Genomic DNA, 27,270 nt, shown 5'->3' on the forward strand with positions numbered 1-27,270 from the left:
ACCGTGAACTAATGTAAATATTGTTCCAAGTATACTTGGATTCCAAAGACATTATTTATATAGGAAAAATAACACAGGGGGTGGTATTTTAATATTTGTCAAATCTTCTATTTTATGAGAATTTGTGGATCTTTTCTGTGATGGTTTCGAGGGAGTGAAAGTGAATTTATCTAGGAATACACGTAAATTTGTGATAATCGTAATATATCAACCGCCAAACCAGTCAGTAAGTAGATTTCTTATCAATATTGAACAGTGCATCTTTTCAGTTTAAAAAAATGATAACCTTATAATATGTGGAAATATAAACATCCACTAAACAAATAAACAAATAAATAACGTGTCATATTTATTAAATATCGTAAATCCCTATGAGCTTAAATCTTTAATTAAAGGTTTTACTCGGGACCCCTTAAACAAGTGTGTCTCAATCATTTTTATTTCAGGAGTAAATTTTATATGTTAAATTCTTCTATTATTATGAGTTTACGTGAAGTGCGAGAGGCGATAAGTTAATGCATTCTAGGGTGCGACAAGACAGTAAGATACTCTCAAAACTTCGTGAAATAAACTGGGATAGTATATTGCTATCGCATTCCGACAATGCAAACGACTTAATCATTCAACTAAATCACGAATAAAGACGTAGTATATAATCCTTCTAACTCTAGAAGGAATTTATTGCGAAATAAATGGATTAATAATTTAATAATTAACGAAATGAAATGAGGGATAATCTATTTCGTAAATGGAAAAGTAGCCCTTCAAACACAACAAAGCCCTACAAATATTTTGGAAAAGACAAATCTAATGAAAAGATTGCAAATGAGTTTGGTAAGAGGTTTATTGACGCAATAAAAAATCTTAGACATGAATGCCAATCACTCTTTCTGCAAAATAACACAGCAAATTCCTTTTTAGTTTAACTGTATGTACATAAATGTAAACCACGGGACATTGAAAATATGATTAGATCTCTAAGTAACAAAAGGTCCTGGGTATGATGATATTAGAGCGCGAGACCTCAAAAGTATCTCTCAACTTATCAGTCCTATTCTAAGTCATATTTTAAGTTTGTGAATTAAAAACGGAACCTATCCATATGCTCTTAAAACTGCAATCGTAAGACCCATTTATAAAAGGGGATTACATTCGGACTACGGAAGTTATCGCCCTATTTCTTATATATATATATATCTTTATTTATTATTTTTATTATTATTATTTTTATTTTATTTTTTTTTTTATTTGTGTAATGTCCTGCCGGTAAAACAACTTTGTGACTACAAATTAATTGTAGATCACTTTTTTGATCCGGAATATAAAAAAGAGTTTCCTCACACTCACAACCACACTCACAACGCTAAATTAAAAACTAAGGGCTCCCCCGATCGATCCCCGAATTACAAACTACTTCGGAGAACGAACATCAACTTGCGTTATTCCAAGGTTGTTCAATGATCTCCCACAGACCATCATTAACATGAAAAATTTTCAAATGAAAAAAAAAACTGAAGAAATATTTTCTTAATACTTTATAGTGCCTGTTAATAAATAAATTTGTAAAATATAATTAAAATAATGCAAAATAAACTAAAACGCACCACTGAAACTGAAACGGAATATTTTAAAATTTAGAAACTCAGTTTGGGTAGTCTCTTCTCTACGGTGGCGGTGTAGAGATATTTGAACTCGAGAATCAAAACCGTGACTCGACCTATTAGTTTGGTTATAAAATATGGGCATTTACTACCACGGTAATCCGATGACGTATGCGATGTTCTCATGGGTCAGGCATACTCCCTTCGGCATTCCCATGGTTCCACTTGATAGGGGTATCAAAGCCGTTGTTGTTTTTGGGTCGAATTCTGTAACTCTAGAAAGTATAGACATCAAATTAACACATTGAAAATAGACCAACAAATCTAATCAAGAAGATGCGTGAAAATAGTTAGAAGGGTGATCCACCAAATTGCGGTTGACATGACGTCATCATCTCTTGTAAATCAGTAAAATCATTTGTTTCAATATGTTTTAGTCAGAAAAACTGATACCAAAACCTACCACCCAATTTTGAATACTGTTATTAACTATTGTGATAGCCATAAGGGATTAAAAAACATCATTGGCAAAGTTTCTTGGATTACTGTTAGGTTTGTAAATAGTCTGGTGATTCCATATTTTATGCTTCCTACTATCATACCCTTTTCCGCACATTCATCCAATGTCAAATTTGTTTACAAGTAAGCTTTTAGCTCAAGTCAATTAGTATCTAACAGTATTTCAACAATGATTTCTCTTAGTTAAGTGTACGTGTTTGTGGTTTACCCATTTTTCGTTTTGCGGTTTTCATTTGCTAAAACGCAAGGGTAACAAAAGAGGAGAAAGGCACCCCAATTTTATGTTTTTACGTACTATTGCAAAAGAAACATATTTTCTGTTTGTACGTTGGCCGATTCTCCAGACATAATACACTAGCGCCACAAATTGAAAGACACAGACAAACATACATTTGGAATGACAAATTCAAAGTGTACGTAATATTTCAACTTGAATTATAGTATATTTTGGAAACATATTATGTAGGCGCGTTCACCAAACTGATTTTTGAGCAGATCCGGTATAGGGGAGAATGGGGAAATCATAACCACGTAAGAAAAAAATAAATAACTTTTTTAGACATAAGGTTTTAACACTTTGTATCCCGGAGCCATGTAAACACGTGATTATATAACCATGCGTTGTGTCTAGGTCCCGTGTTTTCACGTGGTTTACCAGCTGTCTAAAAAAGTGCATTTTATTGACATAGAGTGACTTTTATCAGTACTTTTTTACTGCCAGTAAACCACGTGAAAACACGGAACCGGGACACAACGCATGGTTATTATAATCACGCGTTTACACGGCTCCGGGATACAAAGCACAAAAAAGAAGTGAGGCACTGTATAAGTGCAAACAAGCATGACATTTCACAAAAATGGGCCGGGCACAGGGTAAATTCTATGTGTATTCGGCTGGTGCTCAAAGTGTTAATATAAGATTCAAAGTCAGTAATGTACCTTAAGATAAAATAATAAAAAATAAAAAACCACACCCGAAATTTGTATTTTTCTCATTTTAATAAAAGTCACTTTGGCTCCCATTGCCCAAGGTCCGGGTAATAAGAGCCCTGGGGTGTGGTAATGAGATCCACCACTGAACAAAAAATCATTGGTTTTTATTATTCCTTAAGTAAAAAAAAAATATATAAATACGTATGGCGAATGCTAATTTTGGTAATCTTTCGTGAGAGAATAGCGGTAGTTGTTTTTCTTGTCGGACCAGTCGTTTACTGGAAATAATGCTTTCAAATAAAAACTGACCGACAACTGACTTGTGGCTAGTCGACTCAGTGGCATTGGGGTTACTCGACTCACCTAATTTGAGAACGCTTTTTACAACCAATGCATAATCACAATAACTACTAATTGTTATATCCTTTACCAACCTGTATCTGATGTTTACTCTTTTTTTTTTAACATAAAATTTTAACTTTTGTCATGTTCTACCAATCCAAAAGTGATTTTTTTTTATCAATTATTTACGTTGATAATTGTTGTTTTGTTTTATTAAACTATCACTCTGTAAGTATATCATAGTTATTGAATAAATAATCGAAATCCATTTTTTACTTGATTTATCTAACATCATCCTTTTATTTTGGAATGAGTCAACTAACCTAATACTATGAGTCTAATAGCCCAACACCCAGGGTTGGTCGACCCACCGGGCGGGATATTCTGAAAACATAGTTGCTTCCTTATAGGCAGATATTTTAAGTTTTCAATGTATGATCACATAATAAAATGTATTTATTACAATATTAGATTAATATTCCATTGGAGGCTTTCCCCCTCTTTTTTTAAATCACTAAGTTAAAAGTGGGTCCACTAGCTCAGGTCTCCCCTATAAGTTGGCTGCAATTAATTAATTTATAAAAAAATGTATTTGAAGTATATTGATACTGACCTAAAATGTTCTTCTATTCCCGTCGGTTTTTGCAGATCTGAGAATCGGGTGTAAATTGTATCTTCTGGTCCTCCGATTACGACTATTTCCATCTCCAGGTGGAGATCTTCTCCAATGGCGTATATCCTATCGGCCTGATCGTAGTTGCAAAACGTCATATAGGGTAACGCTAACTGCATGAAGTATCGTAGTTCGACTAAATTTAGGATAGGAAAAAAAAGTATCATCAAAAATGGATACAATTTGCCTAAAAAATTCAATTAGAGACATCCCGTGCTTGCTGAGATTGCCGGATTTCATTTTATTTGTTATTTCCAAAGTGTGCGATGCAACCAAACAGATGAAAATATAATCAGAACCTTTGATCTTTAATTTACCGGTATTCATAACTCATAAGTGTGTACACAGCTTTTTTATTTATTTTTTTATTTATTTAACTTTTTGTACATAATGTTATTTGTACATTGGCGGGCTTATTGCCAAATGGCAATTTCTTCCAACCAACCAATAAAATAAAAGTTTTATTTTTATAATTCAAGTTACAGAACATATTCAATAGAAAAAAAAAAGATTAAAAAGTTAAAAATATACAAAAATAGAAATAAATGTATTTGTTTATAAATTACCTTAAATCAAAACTATCACTCAATGGGAAAAAGGAAAAAGCGGAAAGAGGAAAAAGGAAAGGAGGAGAGATTAAGGAAGAGAAGGGAGAGAAAGGCTTTCCCTCTTTCAACTGAAACGGCTTACACAAATTATTCAGAAGTCTTCAATTTTTTACTTCGTATTGAAATATTACGTTAAAGAATGTTTATATTAAACAATAATTTACATTTGTATTTATTTTGAACGATTGACATTACACATCGACTTTGTTAAAAACCAATAAGATTTATTCGTAATTACATCTCGTTAAATTGTGATTTTAAACAATGCATAATTCGAGAAATCGATTGATAAAAATCCAAAAAACAAGTGTTTTATTTATTATTTTATTTATTTTGATTAATAAAATGAATGTGTCATATATTTTCTGAAGTTTTTATCATTTTGTTTGAGATTATCATTGTCGTGTTACGGAAAAGTTATGTATTGATTATTTATTTGGAAACATTATTTATAATCATTACTACTACCATCACGCAATTTTTCCGTAGTTGTAAGCAGAGAGGAATGACTAGCTTCTTCCACATTTATACATCTTGAGACACATGCCCTTTGGTTCTGTCAGCTTTTGACATGACTAGACTGAAGATTTTTGTTTATCTGATCGTTAACATTCATTCTTGCCATATATACATGGTTTATCGTTATCCATATCTATCTCAGATTTAGACTCTCGCCTGATTTCATCATTAGTAACCCTGTTGTACATTGATTTCCCACACATTCATGTAAGAGATCGCATTTTGACCACGTTCACTCTGCTTTCATCCTTTCTCTGCCAGTTACATATTTCACTATGATACATAAGTATTATGACTAAAACTCAGTTGTGGACTGTCAGTTTAGCTTCGATTGATTTATGTATTTTTATTAACAATTACGGTAATTAAAGCGCCGCGCCGTTCATTTTGTTGCCCGAATTCACTCTCCTTTAACGTCTTTTTCTACTTTTCCATATCTTGAAAACATGCTTCCCATATACATGAATTCGTCTACTTGTTTAAGATATTCGTTGTTGTCCAATCAGTAACCTCACTTCCTCTTTCAAACACTATCACTTTGACTTGCATTCGTTCATCGCCAATTTGCTCTCCATCCAGGCATTCATCCTACATTCTAGAGACTATTTGTTGCAAATCCTCCATGCTGCTTGCTAAAAGAAGTGCATCATCAGCGTACAACAAATAACTTTCTGAAAAATTATCCATTTTGGCTCCAACACCCATGCATACTTTATATTTTATGCAGTTGTCATGTACTGATTAAACAACCATGGCGACATTACGCATCCCCGTTTCATGACTTTTGAGAGCGCAAACCGCGATGTGAATCCCCTATTGACTCTTATACACGCTGAATTCTTGTCAAAGTGCGATGATGCGGCTCGTATAGGTTTATTATTTACATACTTTTAATTATCACATTATTTTTGATCAATGATTTTAAACTAATTTTCGTAATTTTGTTAACACGAAATATCAATCAAAATACTCTCCTCACACACCCAAAACCATTTTAAAAAACAAGGGTCTTCCTATCAATCAGCTTGTACAAATTTTTGTAGACATGAACCCCCTAGGAAGCTGTTAATATTAATATACTAAAACAGAGATAGAGAACATTTTAGACTAGGAAATGTCGAAGTATGGGCATCAACAGGGCTAATGGCCTGTAGATGGCCACTTTACGCACTGTGTAACATTTACCATTCTGCCTATATTTGAACATCTTTAATTCATCAATTCTTCCATCTGCTGATGTTTGTGAAGTTAAAGAGCTGAAACCTTTTTTGATGTGGGTGAGATTCATCTGATTGAATTATTTCACCCCCATACTAAAGTGGCCAGCCAATGACAGGTCACAAGACTTGTAGATGCCTAGACTTCTATATTTCCTTTTCTAAAGTGTTCTCCATCTCTGTTGCAATATGTTCACTTCGAGTTACTTTGGCCGAGATCGTCTAGTGATCAGGGTTCAGCGTTGTGATATGTAAGATCAGAGAGGAAACGTTCGTAATCTTATCTTTATTTGTGTTAATTTATAAAATGAACATCACTTACATTCTGTGAGGTTTTCAGGAATCGCTAAAGTCGGGGCTCCGAGGAATAAGCCGGTGATAAGAGGAACACATATATCGTTGTTATTTGAGGAACATAACATAATGACATCTCCCGGACGGACACCGCGCAGCTGCAAATAATGCCCGAGACGAATACACCTGGTCAGCACAGATCCATGTGTCTCAGATATGTTGTCTGTTATATTGATCTGAAAAAAACATTTGAAACTTTTTAATTTTCTAGGCTGCTCTTCCAAACGCCTTCGCGGCCGTAGAAAAAGCTTTTATCTCGCGTGTTTACATACATAATACACGAGATATAAGGTTTTTCTACGGCCGCGAGAGCGTTTTACCACCCCGGTAGCTCAATCATAAATAACTATGGACGTGTTTAAAAGCATTTGAGTGATCACAATGAACAATAATAAACATGCTTAAGTTATCGCAGTCATTAGTCAATGCGTGTGTAATCTCTAAGTCGACGCGTGTGTAATATATAACTCAACGCTCGTGTTGGTTTGTTTTTTGTTTTCCTCGTAAATAAACACAGTTCACTGGCAAAAAATCGGCGTTTACTATAAAAAATAATACAATATACTACATTTGCAAAACAGTAAGGAGTATCCAATACAAAAAAGTGAAAAATAAATTACAATTACTATGGCGACTGCTTTTCTTGACATTTGGCTTGCCAATCGCCGGCTAAATGGATTAAATAGCATGATAAACAATAAATAAAAATAATTTTGGAATATTTTCCATACTTACGCCGGTGAAATTCAAATATGTGATTGCGCAGCAGGATTATACGTCGCGAAACGAAAATATTTTGACATATAATATTAGGTGTTCACGAATGTTCTATTGTGATTGCGAATATGATAAAAAACTACGGTGAGAAATTGTTATCACGTCGCTTATTAGCACGTCGATAGTTATTTGTGATTGAGCTAATATTATTGAGGGAATTTAACGTATTTTTCTTGTATGTTTTAATCGTTTATTTTATACTACTCGTATAATAATATAATATTAATAATTAGTATATAATAATGTATAAACCCATCATTAACATTTCTTAACTATATATGTACACTTGAAAGTTATTACGAAAAAGATTGCAGAGAACAAAACATTTTCAATTTCAATTTTGGGAACAACTAGAAAATTTGTTGATATAGGTTCATGTAAAATTACCTACAATACAATCACTAAACCAAACACCAACCACCTTACATTTTTACTAAAGATAACGCCTCTTTACATCTTCCAACCTCAAAACTTAATTTAATCACGTAATACCAGCGTTATCTTGATGTTTGGAGATTTTATTTTCGAGATGGTTTTAATATTTTTACTTACTATTTGCTCACTCTCTTACTATTACAGCAAAACTCTTTTTCCACACCTAATAGTGCATAAAAGATTGCATTGGTTCACCAATCGCAGCGTATCTTAATCATTTTTGTTACATGAAGGTAAGATGATCAGTCTCACGCTTTAGGCACTAGTCCAGGGACTATGAAATATTCTAGTGTCAGAGCAAACTTTTAAATAAATATTTCACAATAAAGATTAAGTAATTAAATTTTTAGATGTAAATAATATACTATGTGATCAACAATCGGGATTTAGATGTGAAAATTTGCATGAAATGGCCCTAAATATTGTTATAGATCAACAATATTTTGAGTTTGTCCAAATTTTTGTAGACAAGGACTGGATTCAACTCCCTGGGGAGCTGTTTATATTAACATATTACAACAGAGATGAAGAACATTTAAGAAAAGGTAATATAGAAGTCTAGGCATCTACAGGGCTTATGACCTGTCAATGGCTGATTTAAGTGGCCACTTTACACACTGTGTAACATTCACCATTCTGCCTATATTTGAACATCTATATTCCTTCAATTCTTTCATCTGTTGATGTTTGTGAAGTTAAAGAGCTGAAACCTTTATTTATGCAGGTGAGATTCATCTAATTGAATTATTTCACCTACATACTAGGCAACGCCTGAAAATGTTATTTTTTCATCAAAAGATTCACAAACTTTACAAAATTCACGAAGATTCACAAACTTCACAAACATCAACAGATGAAAGAATTGAAGGAAAATAGATGTTCAAATATAGGCATAATAGTGAATGTTACACAGTGTGTAAAGTGGCCACTTAAACCAGTCATTGACAGGTCATAAGCCCTGTAGATGCCTAGACTTCTATATTACCTTTTCTTAAATGTTCTTCATCTCTGTTGTAATATGTTAATTGTTATAGATGACTAGAAAGAGAACATCGATAAAAATAAATATGTGAATGCAGTATTTTTGGATTTTTAAAGAGCGTTTCAAACCATTGACGCAAATATAATCCTTAAAAAAATATCGGTATTCAAAACACAGAACTATAATGGTTTGAAAATTACCTCAGCAATCGTATGCAAATGACAAAAGTAAATATTGAAACGTCGGATCAACAAAAAAAATATTTGGGAGTTCCACAAGGATATGTTCTGGGATCACTATTATTCATTTTGTACATTAATAATATGGCATTGTCTGACAGCAAAATTTTGTTAATTCTGCCAAGTTAAATTAATTTACGTTGCTGACCACGAATGTGATTCAGCGCCAAGGAAAATAAATGCAGAATTAAAAACAGTCTTTTAATGGCTTAAAGCAAATAAACGAAAACTAAATGTAAGAAAAACAAAATATATGATAATGGGTAAGAAATGCTGTTATGATAGAAAACACAGTGTTGAATTAGATGGAGAAGTTCTTGAGAATGTTGAGAGCATAAAATATTCAGGAGTTTGAATTGACTCTAAATTATCTTTTACAAAAAATGCAGACTATACTATTAAGAAAATTGAAAAGAAGGTATCCCTTTTAGGAATGATAAGGAATTGACTAGACCTTAAAACCTCTCTGCTGATATTATAAAGTTTTAACATTGATTATTGCTCCAGTATTTTATATGTAAGTAATGAGGGAGACCTAAAAAGACTCAAAATAATATAAATCAAAGCGATGAGAATAATATTAAGATATGGTAGACGCACGAAAGTTAAGAAAATGATTCAATTACTAGATGATGATCAAAAAATCAAATTCAATGTTGTCAATGAAATCAACAAAATTATTGAATTCATAGTTCCGAGATATTTTCAAAACAAAGTAAAAAATAACGAGTTCTTTCATAACTATGCAACAAGAGGATCTAAAAATATAAGACTAGAAAAGAAATCAAAAGCAATGTCCCAGAACTGCTTTATGTACAAGGGAATAAAGGTATTTGAGGAAATGCCAGAAAATTGTGTTTTAGGTTTAAATGTTTTTCTTTTCTTTTTTTAATATTAAGTTCACAGAATGTTTAAATGTTTTTATTTTCTTTTTTAATATTAATTTCACAGAATGTTTAAATGTTTTTCTTTTCTTTTTTAATATTAAGTTCACAGATTGTTTGAATGTTTTTATTTTCTTCTTTAATATTAAGTTCACAGATTGTTTAAATGTTTTCTTTCCCTTTTTAATATTAAGTTCATAGATTGTTAAAATTTGTTAAATTTTTTATTGTTTAAATGTATACTATGTATTGTTACAAGAAATGTACTATTTTTTTTATGTACCGTCCCAAATGAGTTTTCTCGTACAACTCCTGGGAATATAATATCATGATATTCATGTCTTATATGTTTTATTAATAAATAAAAAAAAAAAAAAAAAAAAAAAAAAAAACATAAAAAATGAGAAAAGTGTAAATATATATAAAATTAAATGTTAAGAGTACATTATTTGTACAAATATTAGGTTATATATATTATAAATAGTAAATATACGTGTGTTAATAGTTAATATACGTGAACAATTTGAATCGGGTTGTGGTCCCATGGCTAGTGTTGCGGACTCACAGATCAGAGGTCCGAGGTTCGAACCCCACCTTACCCCAACTTGATTTCCATTTTCTAATAGTGAGTTATTTACAACTCGTTAAAAATGGACCCAAAATATTAAGGTAAATAATAAGAACGCAAATATTTCCTTTAAATTTAAAAAAAAAACATAAAAAATGAGAAAAGTGTAAATATATATAAAATTAAATGTTAAGAGTACATTATTTGTACAAATATTAGGTTATATATATTATAAATAGTAAATATACGTGTGTTAATAGTTAATATACGTGAACAATTTGAATCGGGTTGTGGTCCCATGGCTAGTGTTGCGGACTCACAGATCAGAGGTCCGAGGTTCGAACCCCACCTTACCCCAACTTGATTTCCATTTTCTAATAGTGAGTTATTTACAACTCGTTAAAAATGGCCCCAAAATATTAAGGTAAATAATAAGAACGCAAATATTTCCTTTAAATTTAAAAAAAAAACATAAAAAAGAACAGTTCGAATATTATAAATTAGGATAGCAAGTGTACAATAGTAATAAATAATGTTAAAATAAGTAAAGATGTAAATAATGTGTTGTAAATATATATTAGACAATGTTCATCATAGAACTGAATAAAATAAATATAAAAAAATATTCAAAACATTTTTTTTTTATGATAATAATTTGTGGGCAGCATATGGCAATCTGAAGAAATTCTTCGACATCAACATTCCCTAAAGTCTGAAACATACATATCCACAATTCCTCTTTTTTCTCTACCTCAAATAGTGTCTATGCCGCTCGACTGTGGAATCATCTCCCATCCACCATCAAAGATGTTACTACATTATTTCTGTTTAAATCACGTCTGAAGAAACTTCTCCTTTCTCTTACTTAATCTCTTCCCTATTCTTTTTTCCTTTTGAGTAATAGTTTTTATTTAAGGTAATTTATAAACACGTTTATTTCGTTTTTTATATATCTTTAGCTTTTTTATCTTTATTTTCTATTGAATATGGTCTGTAACTTAAAACTTATTTTAGACTTTTATTTTATTGGTTGGTTGGAAGAAATAACCATTTGGTAATAAGCTTGCCAATGTACAAATAACATTATGTACAAAAAGTTAAATAAATAAATAGTTGAGAAGAGACCAATGCGGAGGAGTATGGGGGAGGCTTATGTTCAGCAGTGGACAAGAATGGCTGTGTGATGATGATGATGATGAATAATTTGTGAGAAAAGTTTACATAATACTGATTGTTTATTACGAGCTGAGATGTACATAAATAGGTACGTATGGGACAATTGCCATTCACTTGCGCATGTACTGTTGGCATGAATATGATATTTGAATTTATTAAAGATTGACGTCATTAATTGACGTAAAATATTCTCGAAAAAACGTGTCTTTTTTCAATGGAATGATATCTGCTGAATTTAAAATAAATTTATTTTAATTTTAAAAAATCCTCTTTCTTATTTTTCTTATTGTACTTTTTTATGATCCCTTCTTTTTTTCCCCTTCTTTATCCTCTTGGTGAGCTATTTATTATCATATCTGTTTTATAACTATTCTATTAAAATACCCGAATTAGATGTGTTATTTCGCACCTTTAGGACGAAAACGACTCATCTAAAAAAAACTAAAAATGAGATAAGATCATAAAACCACTGCAAAGAACACTATCCATCATTCTGCATTAAAAAAATCCCACATTGGGTAAGGATAGGATAAAACTGTTACATCGGTCTCTTTTTTACTCAGAAAATTTTGATTCCGTGTCAGTGCGGAAACGACGCTATTAATGTTGTGTTAACATTGCTGTGTGGAGGACGTAACGCAGACAAACACATAGTAACCGAATGCCTATTTAGTATTTTTTATTCCGTCATAAATGGTTAGTTAATTTTTTTTTTTTCAAAAACGACCAATTTAGCTTTGCAATTGTTTCGTTCCAACTTACCGATAATCTTAGTGACTTATTTAAGTTTACATCATTTAAATTATTGGTTTATGTCATTTCATTAATAAATAAAAAATATGTTATTATTTTATTTATCAAAGGGCTTTTGTTTGTGTCTCATTAATTATTGACTGGTCTTTTATTTGTTAAAAAGTAAAAAAAAATGTACATTGGTTTATCGGTGATTTAATTATTACTTGACTACCAACATTATTGAAGAAAAGGTCACCCTTAGATTATAGAAATGAAAAGGAGAAGAAATATAAATAATGGCTAAAATAATGGCTAACGCTTAAAAGAAAGTGAACAAACCTAAACGTAGGTAATGAATTTATTTTTGATAAAAAAAATGTTATTACGTGTTATATTATATGTATATGTGTTATATTATATGTATATGTGTTATGTTATATGTATATGAGTATCAACTATAGATTTACACCCTAAATGAACGCTTGTTTCGCTTGTTTCGCTAGGAATGGCCGACCAGAAAAATGAAAGAAAACTTGAAATTTATGAGTCTCTGAAAATTTATCAATGAAAGCAACTTATATCAGCAATATTTTTAATCATTGAGAAATGTATCAAAGGTACCTACTACAAACAACACATAATACTTCAGAAAATGACGGGATTGAATCTCTGCGTGTAGATGATAACCTAACACACAGTCGCCAGAAAACCGAGTCATGGAAAGAAAGTATCTTCTTGATCTGGCAGTAGTTCAACTTTATCTCGTTCAAGTTCTAGTTCTAGCTCCATAAGCTCAACTTCAAGTTTATCAACTTTGAGTTATACTATCATAGAATCTAGGAAATCTAATGTTACTCAGGCCAATGAGGATGGTGCTAGTACCCGCCAACCAGGTAAAAGAAGAGGCAGAAGTAATATAAGCGTGCAGTCTAATTATTGTATATGTTAACACTTTGAGCACTGGCCGAATACACATAGAATTTACCCTGTGCCCGGCCCATTTTTGTGAAATTTCATGCTTTGTGAAGGGTTTCTTAAACGTGTCATAATTATAAAAATTCTAGGTTTAATCAATTCTAACTTCTCATATTTATTTGAAACAATTTAATAAGTGATTTTTGCATGATAGTTTTACCAACATTGGCCTTTATGGAAAGCCACATTGCAATGTTCGCACATTTACCTACAGCGTCTCACTACTTTTTTTGTTCTTTGTATCCCGGAGCCATGTAAACACGTGATTATAATAACCACGCGTTGTGTCTCGGCACCGTGTTTTCACGTAGTTTACCAGCAGCGAAAAAGTACTAATAAAAGTCACTAGATGTTAATAAAATGCACTTTTTTGAACAGCTGGTAAATCACGTAAAAATATGCTTATGTTTATGCTTCCAAAGTGACCACCCTGACTTAAGTGACGAGGATCTCACATTCCAAAGTCCGTAAGAAATTTCGACTCATTCTAGAAGTTCCTCTTCTGGAAGCAGTGGAGCTACAATCCTCCTATCTGAGATATCACAACGAGAGAAAAATATGGCCTTTGAATTAAACACAGTTCGTAGAAAACCTAGGAAATGGCAAAGAAATCCAGCAATGTGGAAGCAAAGTAATATAAGAACATTAAAAAACACTGGAAAAGCTTACAAGTCTTTGTCAAAATCAAAAAAAGATGTTCCCGCTCGCAGTATGAAATGCACGTCTTATCGATTAAAATGCACTGATCAAATAGATGAAGTCCAAAGTACTTAGATTTTTATATCAGATTGTAACCTTAGGAATGTGGAATTTTGAAGATCCTTATAGATTTGAATCTCTTTTAGAATATGTTTACGGATATAAAAAATCTGTAATCATAAGAAATGTTCCGAATGAACAAAGATCTCGGTTCAATTAAAAGTGTTGATTTATTACAATATATTGAGTTTGTCCAAATGTTTGCAGACAAAATACTGGATTTCACCCCTTAGAAAGTCATTAAGATTAACAAAGTAATGTGGCCCTTTAAACCAGCCAATGACAGGTCATAAGCCGTGACTTCCATATTCTCTAAAATGTTCTCCATCCCTGTTGTAATAAACGATTTATTGTTGCTAATTTTAAATATTTTATTTAATTGTTTTGTAAGGATAACTTATCCAAAAAAAAGGAAAAAAAATATTTAGGTTTAATTTTAATATTTTTTTTTCTTATAGTTTTGAACCTCTATTAGAATATCTTCACGAATAAAAAAAGCTGTTATCCTAAGAACCGTTCCTAATGAGTACGTTCCAAAGATCTCGGTTTAATATAAATTTATTTTATTTTTTTGTTGTGAATATTCAGTATCTTAAGATTTAATTTAATCATGAGGACAGTAATATACCTAAAATGTTCTTTATAAGTATTCCTATTTTGAAAACATTGTCATGAATACACATATTTTCTAAAAACTACGTTGTTTTCACTTTGTTTATATGACCCATTTTTCACTAAGGTACTATAAATTTAAGATTTTTTTAAAGGAAAACAGAGACTCAATTACGAAAATGTCAAAAAATTACAGCTAATAAATATTATTAAAAAAACATCGAATCGATCTTAAACGGTCGAATTCGGTTATTTTTATCGGTCAAAAAAATACATATTTACTAAACGGTCAAATTTTTTCAGTCAAATAATGACTCATTAACGAAATATTTTGTTTATTCTTATAATACTTTATTTTTACTGTGATTTTTTTTTATAAATTCATAACTAAATGCTTTCTTTCTAATTTTTAGTTCCAAGCTTGGTGCTTACTTTAAAAATGCGAAACAATCGACGAAAGAATACGACAGTGTCACAATTTACATTCTTCTTTTGCAATTTCCCAAAAGAATTTTTAAGTTAAGTAGTTTTTGTTCTTAAGTTGCGATTTGTTGTCGTTGGTAATAAGTTTAAGGCGGTAGAAAAACCATGTAATGTGATTGTTGAATCTTCTCCCGTCTGTAGATGTTTTTTTTTTTTTTATTTCGGATAATTTTTATAGCGCCATTTTTGTGGGAAATCGCCCCAAGGGCGCAGTTCAATAAACATCCCAACTCGCCCTGCAGCTACAGATCGCATAGGCGGATGGGATTTTAGTTCCCCATTTCTAATAGATTTTTTTAAATTTGAATAATACATAGGAGCTAAATAAAAACATGTCTTGCAGCTTGCAGCTATATGCTACAGAGATGGTTACAATCTAGCCCCCATTTACAGTTAGAAATCTAGACCCTATTTACAGTTGAAGATTAAGTTAGAAACAGTTTTATAGTAAATTTAATTAACATAATATGAAAGCTAATATAATCAAACATCATGCAGGTACAAAGTGCATGGACGGTGGCATTATGGTCTAGCAACATAAAAATTATTTTATAAAGTTTACAAAAAATAAAATACATCGAGCAGTAAGAAGTAAGTTTGGCAAGTGTGAATATGATACAACGGCACAAAAAGTAAACAACAAAAAAAAAATAGAGCTCACCATAAAATTATGGTTTACAATTTGTTTTGTCGAATCGGGTTGTGGTCCCGTGGCTAGTGTCTCGGACTCACGGCTCAAAGGTCCGTGATTCGAATCCCACTCTACCCCAACTTTATTATCATTGTCTAATAATGAGTTATTTACAACTTGTTAAAAATGGCCACTAAAGTAAATATTTGCGTTCATTTAAAAAAATAAAAATATGTTTAACAAAAGCGATGACCGTTAAATAAAGAATAGCAAATGTAGGTAGTACATTTAATATAATCGCCTAGTTATTGTATCTGGCTGACCCTGCAACAATTTTGTAAAAATTACGTCTGAAAAGACGTTTCCTATCTCTTCCTCAAACCATGCACACATATTGGTAAGTTCTGTTTTAGTGTCTATTTGGTTTGTTTTTTTCTCACAAAGTTATATATTAAAACTAAAAATAAATAATACGTTTTATTTTACTGCTTGGTTGATAGAATTTAGCCCACTAATGTGAAAATATAATTTGGGTTAAAAGTCAAACGAATAAAAAAAAACACTCGATTGTGCGTTTTTTATATCAATACGTAAAATAATACGATCTTTGGCAAAAAATATTGGCTTTGTAGCAACAGTACAGGTATGAGTGTTTCATATAACATGACAGACGTGGGAAAACGCTTCACCGGGAGCCGCATGCGAGCCTTCGGACATATATCTTTACTTTGCCAACCTTAGTGCGAAGACAGTACTTTATTTATTTAGTTTTATATTGCTCACTTCTTGGCATGAACACTTGACAAATTTACTAATGTACTCTATGTTCACGATTATTTTTTGTACATTTATTTTTGTACATTTTTTAATTATTAGTTACGAATTATTCGACTCGTTTATGTGCTTTGTGGCTGCACGACTGTTGGTAATCTAGCTTCCATATGTAAATATTATCATCAATTAAATACCTAAAATTTGTAAATGGGGTCTAGAATTTCAACCGTCTATGCGCTAGTAGCTGCAAGACGTGTTGTAATCATACTCCTTTTATTATTATTATTTTGATATATTTTTTTAAAATTTCAATAATACTCTAAACTTTACTGTCAATTTAAAAAATGTATAAATGGGAACTAGATTTCTTACCGTCCATGCGCTATGTAGCTGCAAAACGTGTTGGGATATTTATTTATTGTACGGCTCCCTTGTAATATATAAATTATCCAACTATCTATATAATATATGAAGTGCGGCTCCCCGCATTTCTTGATAAAATTATACTTTATATTTTCAGATCCCATTATGTTTGTATTTGCAAAAAAAAAATTAAGTACAATGTACCCCGTTTGCTTTTTTTATATGGGCACTTTTCGGTAACGTTTATGTAATCACTCAGAGGAATCTACCGGCGGAAAACTCCCGTATTCTCAGGCCTTTATATGCGCAGATGATTTAGCTAAAAGTGAAAAATATTGTTTTGTTTTTTTTTTTTAATAAATTCCTAACCAATATTTTCAGTTTTCTTTCTCATTTGTAGATTTTATTATAAGTGTGTTTTTATACCTTATATAACAATTATGATTTGTAGATAAATTATAATTTGTGTATATTTTAATATTTAATAATGTGACAATGATGTGGCTCCTTATACAGAAGAGAATCCAAAATTACATTAACCTCACGTTCGCCCACCACTGTAATATATTTCCTATTATAAGCCGCACGAATGTGTCTTAAAATTAATTGAATATTTATAACCGCGTATCTGGTTAGATTTATAGTTATAAAAAAACAAAAGTTACGAAACATCATTGCCGTTAAGGTTGTTAATGTTTTATTTGTTATTTGAGTAATATTATTTTTTGTTCTATAGAGGTTTCTGGCAATAATACATTAAATTTTTTTGTAGATGAATGAAAAGGAATAGCATTGAATATTTATTGAATCGGTATTCACTTCGTAACTTTTTTATCATGATGAATTATTAAATAAATACTTTGTTATTAACGTGTAACACTAATAACAAAGATAAGAGTTAATTTGTAAGAGAACAATGTGTATGATAGGGTTACGAATGATGAAATCAGGCGAGAGTGCGAATCTGGGATAGGTTTAGTTGATAAGATTAAGAAAGGGTCACTGAGATAGTTTGGTTATGTAGAGCGAATGGACGGAATAATGTACGTTGGAGCGATTACATTGGAGCAAATACAATGTAATTGCTCCAAAAATAATTAATGATTTATTGCCAAATATAAAAGACTCAAAATGTAAAACAAATTTTAAAATAAAAATAACTGCACATATTTTAACAAACACATTTAAAAAAGTAGTTTTTTTATAAAATAAGTACACATATTAATTATATTTTTATGTGATTCATTGCTTTATATTTGTTTAATCATATATTATACTATATTATTTTTGTTTAAGTCACATGTATTCTTGGCACATATATTTACTTTATATTTGTATAATAACGATTTTTAATTTCTTACATTTGATTAGTTAGGCATTTATAATTAGGTAGTTTTAGTTTTCCTTTTTTATGTTATTGTTTTATTAGTATATGACTACTTATGCTCTAAAGATAGATAATCTCCATCTTAGAACAAGCTGTGCCATGTTAGATGGAGACTATCATAAACAGAGAACACTCCGTTTTTATTTTACATTAATTGGTGTTATATAGATTCCCTGTTTTTAAGTATGTATATTATTTTTTGCAATAAATTTATAAATAAAAAAAATGTTAAAATATATATTTATGGCGAGAATTAATGGTAACGTAGGACATGGATGACCAAGAAAGGCGTGGCATGATCAGATAAACCAAAATCTCAAGGGCGTGTCAAAAGCAGACACAATCGAAAGGTACACAAGGGTATGACAAGACGTATCGATGTGGAAGAAGCTAGGAATGCATGCCAGGATAGACGTGTGTGGCGGTCCACCCACTCGCCTCTCTGGAAATAGCGTGATGGTAGAAGTAGAACCTAGTAGTAGACTTACTTGCATATTTTTGTGAGCGTATTTTTTCATCATTTTCAGGCATTTTTTCCCCAAGTGGAATTCGTCAACTTCACTACCGGTAAATTCAAAATTTTTGGGAGCCCTGGTTATGGACATCTTGGCTTTATTTTACTGGCAGCTAAAAAAGAACATTGAATTAGTAATAAATAATGTATAATTCATAGAATTAAGACTAGTCCAGAAACCGCATACGCACATCAAACAGAAGGCGACTCAACTACTCATAAATTAGTAGGTTTACGTTTTGACCCATTAGTTTCTTTAAAGACGTCGCTCAATACGCAGCTCCTAATTTGAATTCAACTATGCCGTGTTGTGTCCTTTTAAAGTGTAAAAATACTGCTAGGATCTTAAAGAAACAGGATGCAATCACATTTCATGTGTGATTAGCAAATGAATGTGTATATAACAAATATATTACTTAAAAATTGAATTATTTTTCCATCTATCAGATTGTCGAAGAAACAAAATGGAAATTTTGTTAGTGTTGCCAGGGTAGTAAATTTTTTTACCCTACTTTGCTCATCTAATGAGAGAATTAATGAAAATTGGATCTCGGATTAAACAACTCTGTTCTGGACATTTGAGCGACATTATCTTCAAAACATCAAATATTATTTAACATGATATAAAAATATCCGTTTTGTGTAAAATAAAATTTGTTTTATATTTTAAGTTTAAAGTTCATTAATTCAATGACTCTTATTAAATGACCCTTTACTTATATACTCTGTTGTGTCAATCAATATTTCCGCGTGCACAATAAAATTTTAGAGAAATCAACAGATTGATGCCACCACTATGATTCTATGGTAAAATTTATTGTATCTGCTTTCTTTCTTTATCTTTATTCGCTTTTTATATAAATTGATGTTTCGATTTTTTTTAACATATCAGTACAAACTGTTATTTGTTAAAATGATTAAATACTAATAATTTTAAGTTATACTTTAGACACCTTTATATTTATTAAATATATTAAATTTAAAAATAATCATCATCATCATTCCCTTTCCGCACCTAATGGTGCATAGGGCACTGCATTGGTACACCAATCGCAGTGTATCTTGATCATTTTTGTTACATGAAGGTAAGATAATCAGTCTTTCACTTAAGGTACCAGTCCAGGGACTATTTCATTTCATTTTTTTTTGCACCACAACAGGGCAGGAGGCCCAATTAGAGTGGTGAATTACATTACAAAACAACCAGGCTTGAGAAAAATCACATTTTAATTTTTGTGTTCTCACCGGGAATCGAACCCGGAACCTTCCGCGCGTGAGTCAAGCGTCTTGACCACTACACCACGGAGGCCGCCAAAAATATGAAATATGCACTATGAAATATTCTAGTGTAAAACACATTTTTAAATAAATATTTCATGTCAACCATGTCGAGAATCGAACCCGAGACCTCTTGCATGGTAGGCAAACGCGCTGACCACTACACCATGAGGCCGGTATAGTTACATTTATTCCAGATTTTATTACATTTTGTATAAGTTTAGCATTTTGTTAATTTAATACTGTTCCTTTCCAAAAAAAAGACAAGAGCCCCGATTACAATTGGAAGTTAACAGAGTTATCTTCGAAAATGAGTATATTTGCATAAAAATTTAATGTATCTTCATCGGTAACAAATAACTAAATATGTTTAAAAGAAAATATGTATGCATATTCTGATATGTAGATAAAATAAAAGATAAATGTTAACTTTCCATTGCAATCGAGGCCCAACTTTTGTAATTGGAGAAGGATTTACACTGAGTTTTTTTTTCACATATTATTTTTATTATTATTATGATGATGTTTTTGTATTATTTTCTACAATGATTCTATAATTTTGTAATTACATATTATGTATAAATTATATTTGACTATTTTTAATGTTATTCCGTTTTTCGGGTTATTATTCCTTATTGATATAATTTGTGATCTATTGTATCAAATGTTATTATAATTTATTCAGAGTTACTATATATATCTTGTTAATTATTATGGCTCAACACGGGTTCAGCCTAAAAACCCACAGTAAGTTAGTGAATATATAAACAAATGTTATTTAAAATGAATTAAACAGTAAATAAATTAATGATTATGATAAAATTAATTCATTAATAAGAATGTGATATATGAGCATTCATCTATAAGTATGTAAACTTCCTATTCAAAAATCAAGTATTGTGCTAACTTTATCTGTTGTATTTCGCCATGTGTTCTTTTCCCACCTTTCAAATAATAAAAGCTTAGTACCAATTTCGGTCCAAAAACTCCCAAAAATGAACTGTTTAGCGAGCTAGTTGTAAATATTTTTATTTCTGTCCCCTGTTAAAATACTTATTTGATTTTATCTCCAAAATATGTTAAGAATAGTATAAAAACTGTAAATGTTGTAAACAATTCACCAGTCTTGAAGATGCCTACTTAGGCGATAGCGCTCGTTGGTCAAAATAATAAAAAGTAAAACTAAACCAAGAAGTTTCATTAATAAGTTTATTCATAATTTTATCATAATCATTAACTATGGAGTTTTATCAAGAAATATCAACAAAAAACATCAATATTAGTAAATAAATTATATTTTTAAAACATCTAATGAACAATCGAATAACAAATAAATTAATAACACACATTTTTGGCAACAAATAGGGAAAACATTTTTGAGTAGGGAACATGGATGTCTAGCCATTCACAAGGTTTATGACCAGCTGTCATTGGCGCCATTCTTTCGCATCAAAGGAAAGTAGTGTTGCCATTTTGAAATTTGGTATTGGAATTGTCAAATGTATTACCTAATAACAATCTTTTTATTGTTACTTGATTAATTGGTGTAGTAAATAACCTTTAAATAAGGGGTACTAATGCATGATTATGGAACTTATCTTTTGACGACTCGTATGAATGGCGTCGGAGTTAAGATATTAAAAAAATAACGATAATAATAACGGAATTCGACGTTTATTCGATAAAATTTATATAATTAATGTAATAGACTTTTGTAACTGAATTTGAAACAAAACACAGTTTTTGCTACGTTTCGTGTTTGCAATATGGTCAAAAAAAAGGTTAAAAATACGACACGGCCCTCAATATAATTTCCCAAACTCGCAGTGAAAGAAGTAGAGTTAAATTGAATTAAAATCGCTACATACGAAATTGAAAAAATCAATATTTTAGAAGAGTAACTCGTTTAATGATAAGCGCAAAACCGATACTTACTATCGGTTTTGCGCTTATCATTAATCTTAGGTAGGGTCTTAGACCCATGGTCTTTAAAACGGTTTTCAGGTATAAGAAAGTTAGTACTTTCACTGTTGCCTTGCGTAAAGTAAAATAACTGAAACCTCCATTGATGTGGGTAAGATTCATCTGAATGAATATTCCACCTTTTAGGAAAAACTTTTTTCAATTTGGAAGTTGAGGTTGAGTTGATTTAAAAAAAATAATGACACGGTATTATTAAACAACGCTTCGTCGTACATAAATAAATATTTTTGGGTCTTGGTATTTTAACTCACCATTAAAAACGACATTTTTTAGTCCATAATATAAGTATATAGTAATTGAATAAAACACTGTATAAATATAACCGGTCATCTGACGGGTTATTTAAAGATTAAATTTGACATAGCATATCATTACAAAAGCAAAAAAAACGACCGGCTAAACTATTATAAATATAATAAAGTATAATGTAATGTACAAACATCATACACACCTTATTTGTTGATAAAGAATTCTAATAGTATTCACTTTAAGACTTGTTTTTGTTTACGTAACAGTTATTATTCGACTCATTGAAAACGGCACATTTTGTCAGAACGAAATTTCAAAATCATGATTAATTTACTATTTTATGTTATTATTATGGCTTTAATCAAATAATTTTTAGATATTGCGCACACACGACAGACCATAACGATGCGTATGGCAAAGCTGTTCGCAACTCGCAAAATGTAATTCGATAAATGATTTTGACATACGCCAATAAGCAAATATATGTAGGTGCCTACCTACGCAAGCCGTCACAAGTCACAATACGATACAACGCAGTACTGGCGCCTATTTTGCACAATCGGAAAAACAGATTAAAGATTTTTTTACAAAAATTGCATAGCTGAAATTTTAATGTTTTCTCATACAAATTAATGAAAAATTTGTATTGTTTTGAAGACATCATTGTTAAACATACTTCTTCTCCTCAAATAACATTGTTTTATGGCCCAGAATACTTCTATTATAATGAAATAAACTGAAAAATATATCACCCCCTGCTTTTTTTGTAAAATATTATCGTTTATGTTGTTTTTGGAAGAAGAATGAGAAGAATATTTGCCATCAATTTATAAATACATCATATTTTAAAATAGATATATTTAATTATTCTTATCTCTACTGCTTTTGATCTCGCTGTCAAGATCATAGTCTCGTACGCTGGGATTCCATTTCATTTATTTAATTTATTTAGATATTTAGAACATTACAGAAAAAAGACCCAATTCATTAAAAATACAATAATAAATCACAAATTACAGTAGATAGTTATGTTATTAAAATAATATAACAAAATGTAAAAAGAAAAATTAAAAGTTATAAAGTGCTTTCCTGAGGGAAGGCCCACTGTCGTGAAATATGTCGACATCCGAGGCGATGCGATTAAGTAGCAAGATTGCTCTACCAACCGGCATAACCATTGGCAGGTTGGTTCTGCATCGTGGTAGGTAAAACAATCGATGCTGTCTTTGTCGAAGATAGTTATCAGGTACGAACAGACCTACATCAATCAGGATTGTATTGGCCAGAAAGTTTTCACAGAACCGTAGACTTGTCTGGAATTTATGAAATTCATAAGTCTTCTCAAAACACTTTATTTGTATAGATTCATAGCTAACGAAGTCTCCTTCGTTTTTCTAAATTTAACCCCTTTGGGGGTGGCCGTTTTATTTCTAATTAAAATCCTATGGAAAATCTACCTTCATTTTTATTTCTAGGACCTGTTTAATTTTTGTTGTTAGATTGCTTTACTTTAAAAAAGGCTCGAATGTTTTCTTTGGGTTAAAAACATATCGTGTGTTGTCCTTTGTACATCAAAATATGGTGATGGATATTAATAATAATAATAATGGTTTAATAACAAAAATTACAATTTATTTATTTACTACATACAAACTTAGGTAATAGATTTCTATGGATTATGTCTAGTCTGCCTAACTAGGTACAACCTGTTTTAAGGCAGATATTTTTATGCAAAAATTAACAATAACATGACTACCTACTAGTTAATTAATTATAAAGCTATAGAATGTATATACCATTTACTATTTTATAATATGTTTTAGTAAATTTTCCGATTTTTCTCTGCCTAAATCCAGTAACAATTTTATTAATAATTTGCTTTCACAAACATAATTATTCTTGATATATATATAATTGCCTATATCTAATATATCGAGTTCCTCGAACAACTTGACGCTGGGGTATTTAAAGTGGTTTTTTAAATTGTTTTTATAAGATATTTTTGAGCAGATTCGAGAGGTTTTAATATTGATTTATACGTGCCTCCCCATCCTATTATGCCATAAATTATAATTTGAGTTACATAAAATATAATATAGTTGTTTGAATTTAATTAGGGATAAGATGTTGCGTACCGACTTGAAGATATGGGAGAGTTTTCTATTTTTTGTGTTATTATTGTATGTGTTAAGTCCTTTTAAAATATTTATCAATAATTATTCCCAAATATTTTATATGGTGTACCGATTCAAGTATTTCAGAGCATATTGTTGTACTGTTTCCATAATTAGGTTGCACTATTCAGGAACTTAATCTTTACTTCACCCGATGCACATAGTTCTAGTCCTTTTCCTTTCTTATCTCTAATTAAATGTTATTTTTTACTAAGCGTTTTTGTTTACTAAAAGCAAAGCTATCAGATAAATCGGTACCTTGACCAGAGATTTTTAAAAACTGTCACAATTATTTTTGTTACAAAAACAACATAAGTTGGTACAGTAAAATGTAATATTTTTGCCAAGAAATAAATTTTATTTCAATAGTGTTTTTTTCAGGCACTAAAAACCCCAAAAATATGAAATGCTGTAGTTTTTGTAAAAAAAACCCCTTCGGTAAAACGATCAAGTGGGGTTGTTTGAAACTCAAATTACAAGAGTTTGATGTTAAGATTTTATTGTAATAAACAAATGCCAATAGGTCATAAATAACTATTATAATAATAATAGTTATTTATGACCTGTCAAATGCCAATAGGTCATAAATAACTATTATTATTATTACATACACAATTTTAAAATATATATTTAAAAAAAATATATTTTCATTTAAGAAGTTAAACATTAACAAAAAATATAAAAGGAAAAATAATGAAACCCACTCAACCGCGAAACCGGCTTGTCAGCAGGTTTCTTATTTTTCCTTTACAAAGAAAAACGTTAGAGAAATTACGTAAATTTAAAAATTAATATACACCTTATTAAGAACTAAAAGCATACGTATTTTTACACAAAATTTATTTACAAAATTTTAAATGGATGACTGTTAACATAAAATGATAATCAATATAAAGCCTTTTTACATATTAGCCATTTAATTATTTTTTTCTTAAAAGTTTTGTCAACATTTTCTTTTAAGATCTGCTTAGGAATCTTATCGAAAATTTTAGGAATTGTAAAATGAAGTGTTCTTTGGCCATACTTGTTTACAAACCTCGGTACTGACGAGCCTTCACGTTGTGCTAGCCTTGTATTATGTGTATGTATATACCTTTTCTGGTAGTTACTATCAAATCGATATTTAGTAACAAATTTGAGCCAGCATTTACGGTCAGTACAAAAGTTCGGGTACCTCTTCCTTATCAATTCTAGCTGATCTGTTAATTAATTTAAGAGCTGAGTTTTGTAAACATTGATTTTTTTTAATGTTGGTTTTACAAGAATGTATTATTCTGTATGTATGTATTTTGAATTCAATTTTAAAATGATGAATTTTGGCGAATATCAATCACCTGTTGAATGTATATAGAAGTTGTACGAAGAACACTTAAAAAGGTTTGAGAATTGGCTAAATTGATTGTTTTAGTTATGTTTTTCATTCATAGATGTGACTAGTGGTATCGTATTTCTACGTAAAATCATTTTTAAAAAGTCATAATATTATTAATTTATATGCTTCAAATCTCAATTATATTAAAAGTTAAAATGGAGTTATTTTTAGAAACATGTATGGCAATGTTATTTTTGATCGTTTTCATTCAATAAATGATAAATTCGGTAGATCTCCGGAAAAAAATCGTAGAACGGAGACTGGGAGTTCGTTTCGCTTGAAAAAAGTTAATGTTTTTTTTCGTTTCTTGTAGAATTTTCATAGAATAATTCGAGTGTCTGTTTTTTTAGCCAGCAAAATTTTAAAAAATAAATTAAAACAAACGGTAAAACAGTGAAATTAAATTTTTTATTTGAAGCATCAACTTTGCCGTTATTTAATATATTTTAATAAAATAAAATAAGAACAAATAGTTTTTATTTAAATGAGGAACTTTAGCCCCACGGGAAATTGGAAACAAAAATGTTTTCTTGCGCGCGGTAAAAATTAGAACATTAAATTGTTACTTGAAAGTCATATGAACCAACTTATGATATGAGAGCTGTGAAGGATATCCGGTTTGCTAACCGTAAACGAACCAATCGGAAGAACAGACAGAGAACATCTAACGTCATACGCGGAGTTTTTTTTTAAAAATACAAAACTTTAAAAAATCATAGCGCTGATAATACGATATATGAAAATAAAAATATTTTTTTTAGCTCAGTTTAATTGTCTATTAAAAAAAGACAATGGACTTGTAGGCATTAAATTATTTATTGCTGGGTTTAGTTTTACGCATTTGGACCCTTTTTTTAGTTTACTTTGTCATATAAACTAAAATTATTTTCATTTAATTTATTTAAAAGTATATACAATACATTATATTATATCAATACATCGCACTCCGGGAATAAACAGTGGCACAACTCAACAATAAAACATTGTTATACAAGAGAGTATTAAAACACCCGTGCTATCGGTAAACTAACATTTTTATTTCCAAAAACAAAGCTACGTGGCATCTAGTTTTAAATGTTTCAAGAAGTAAGAATTTTGATGAAGAAATAAGAGTTTTTATTTGCGGATTTAATTATTAAAAAAAATAAAAACTA

General features: G+C 30.5%; 1 protein-coding gene across 2 annotated transcripts in view; it reads right to left on the minus strand.

Annotated features, from left to right (window-relative positions):
• LOC148271326 (luciferin 4-monooxygenase-like) overlaps positions 1–23,061 on the minus strand; it is a 42,835-nt gene extending 19,774 nt beyond the window's left edge. For both annotated transcript variants that reach the window (XR_015825122.1, XM_088241525.1), the window contains exons 1-5: positions 22,773–23,061; positions 19,035–19,173; positions 6,735–6,942; positions 4,009–4,204; positions 1,757–1,876 (exon numbers count right to left, since the gene is read on the minus strand). Coding sequence is in view for 1 of the 2 variants with exons in the window: in XM_088241525.1 (XP_088097651.1) it covers positions 1,757–1,876; positions 4,009–4,204; positions 6,735–6,942; positions 19,035–19,151 (641 nt within the window). In the remaining variant the exon portion in view is untranslated. The remainder of the gene's footprint in view (positions 1–1,756; positions 1,877–4,008; positions 4,205–6,734; positions 6,943–19,034; positions 19,174–22,772) is intronic.
• Positions 23,062–27,270: the final 4,209 nt, after the last annotated feature.

The sequence above is a fragment of the Micrasema longulum genome, unplaced genomic scaffold, assembly GCF_059751315.1.
Source record: "Micrasema longulum isolate JH-2025_06_02 unplaced genomic scaffold, ASM5975131v1 h1tg002930l, whole genome shotgun sequence".
Taxonomy (NCBI): domain Eukaryota; kingdom Metazoa; phylum Arthropoda; class Insecta; order Trichoptera; family Brachycentridae; genus Micrasema; species Micrasema longulum.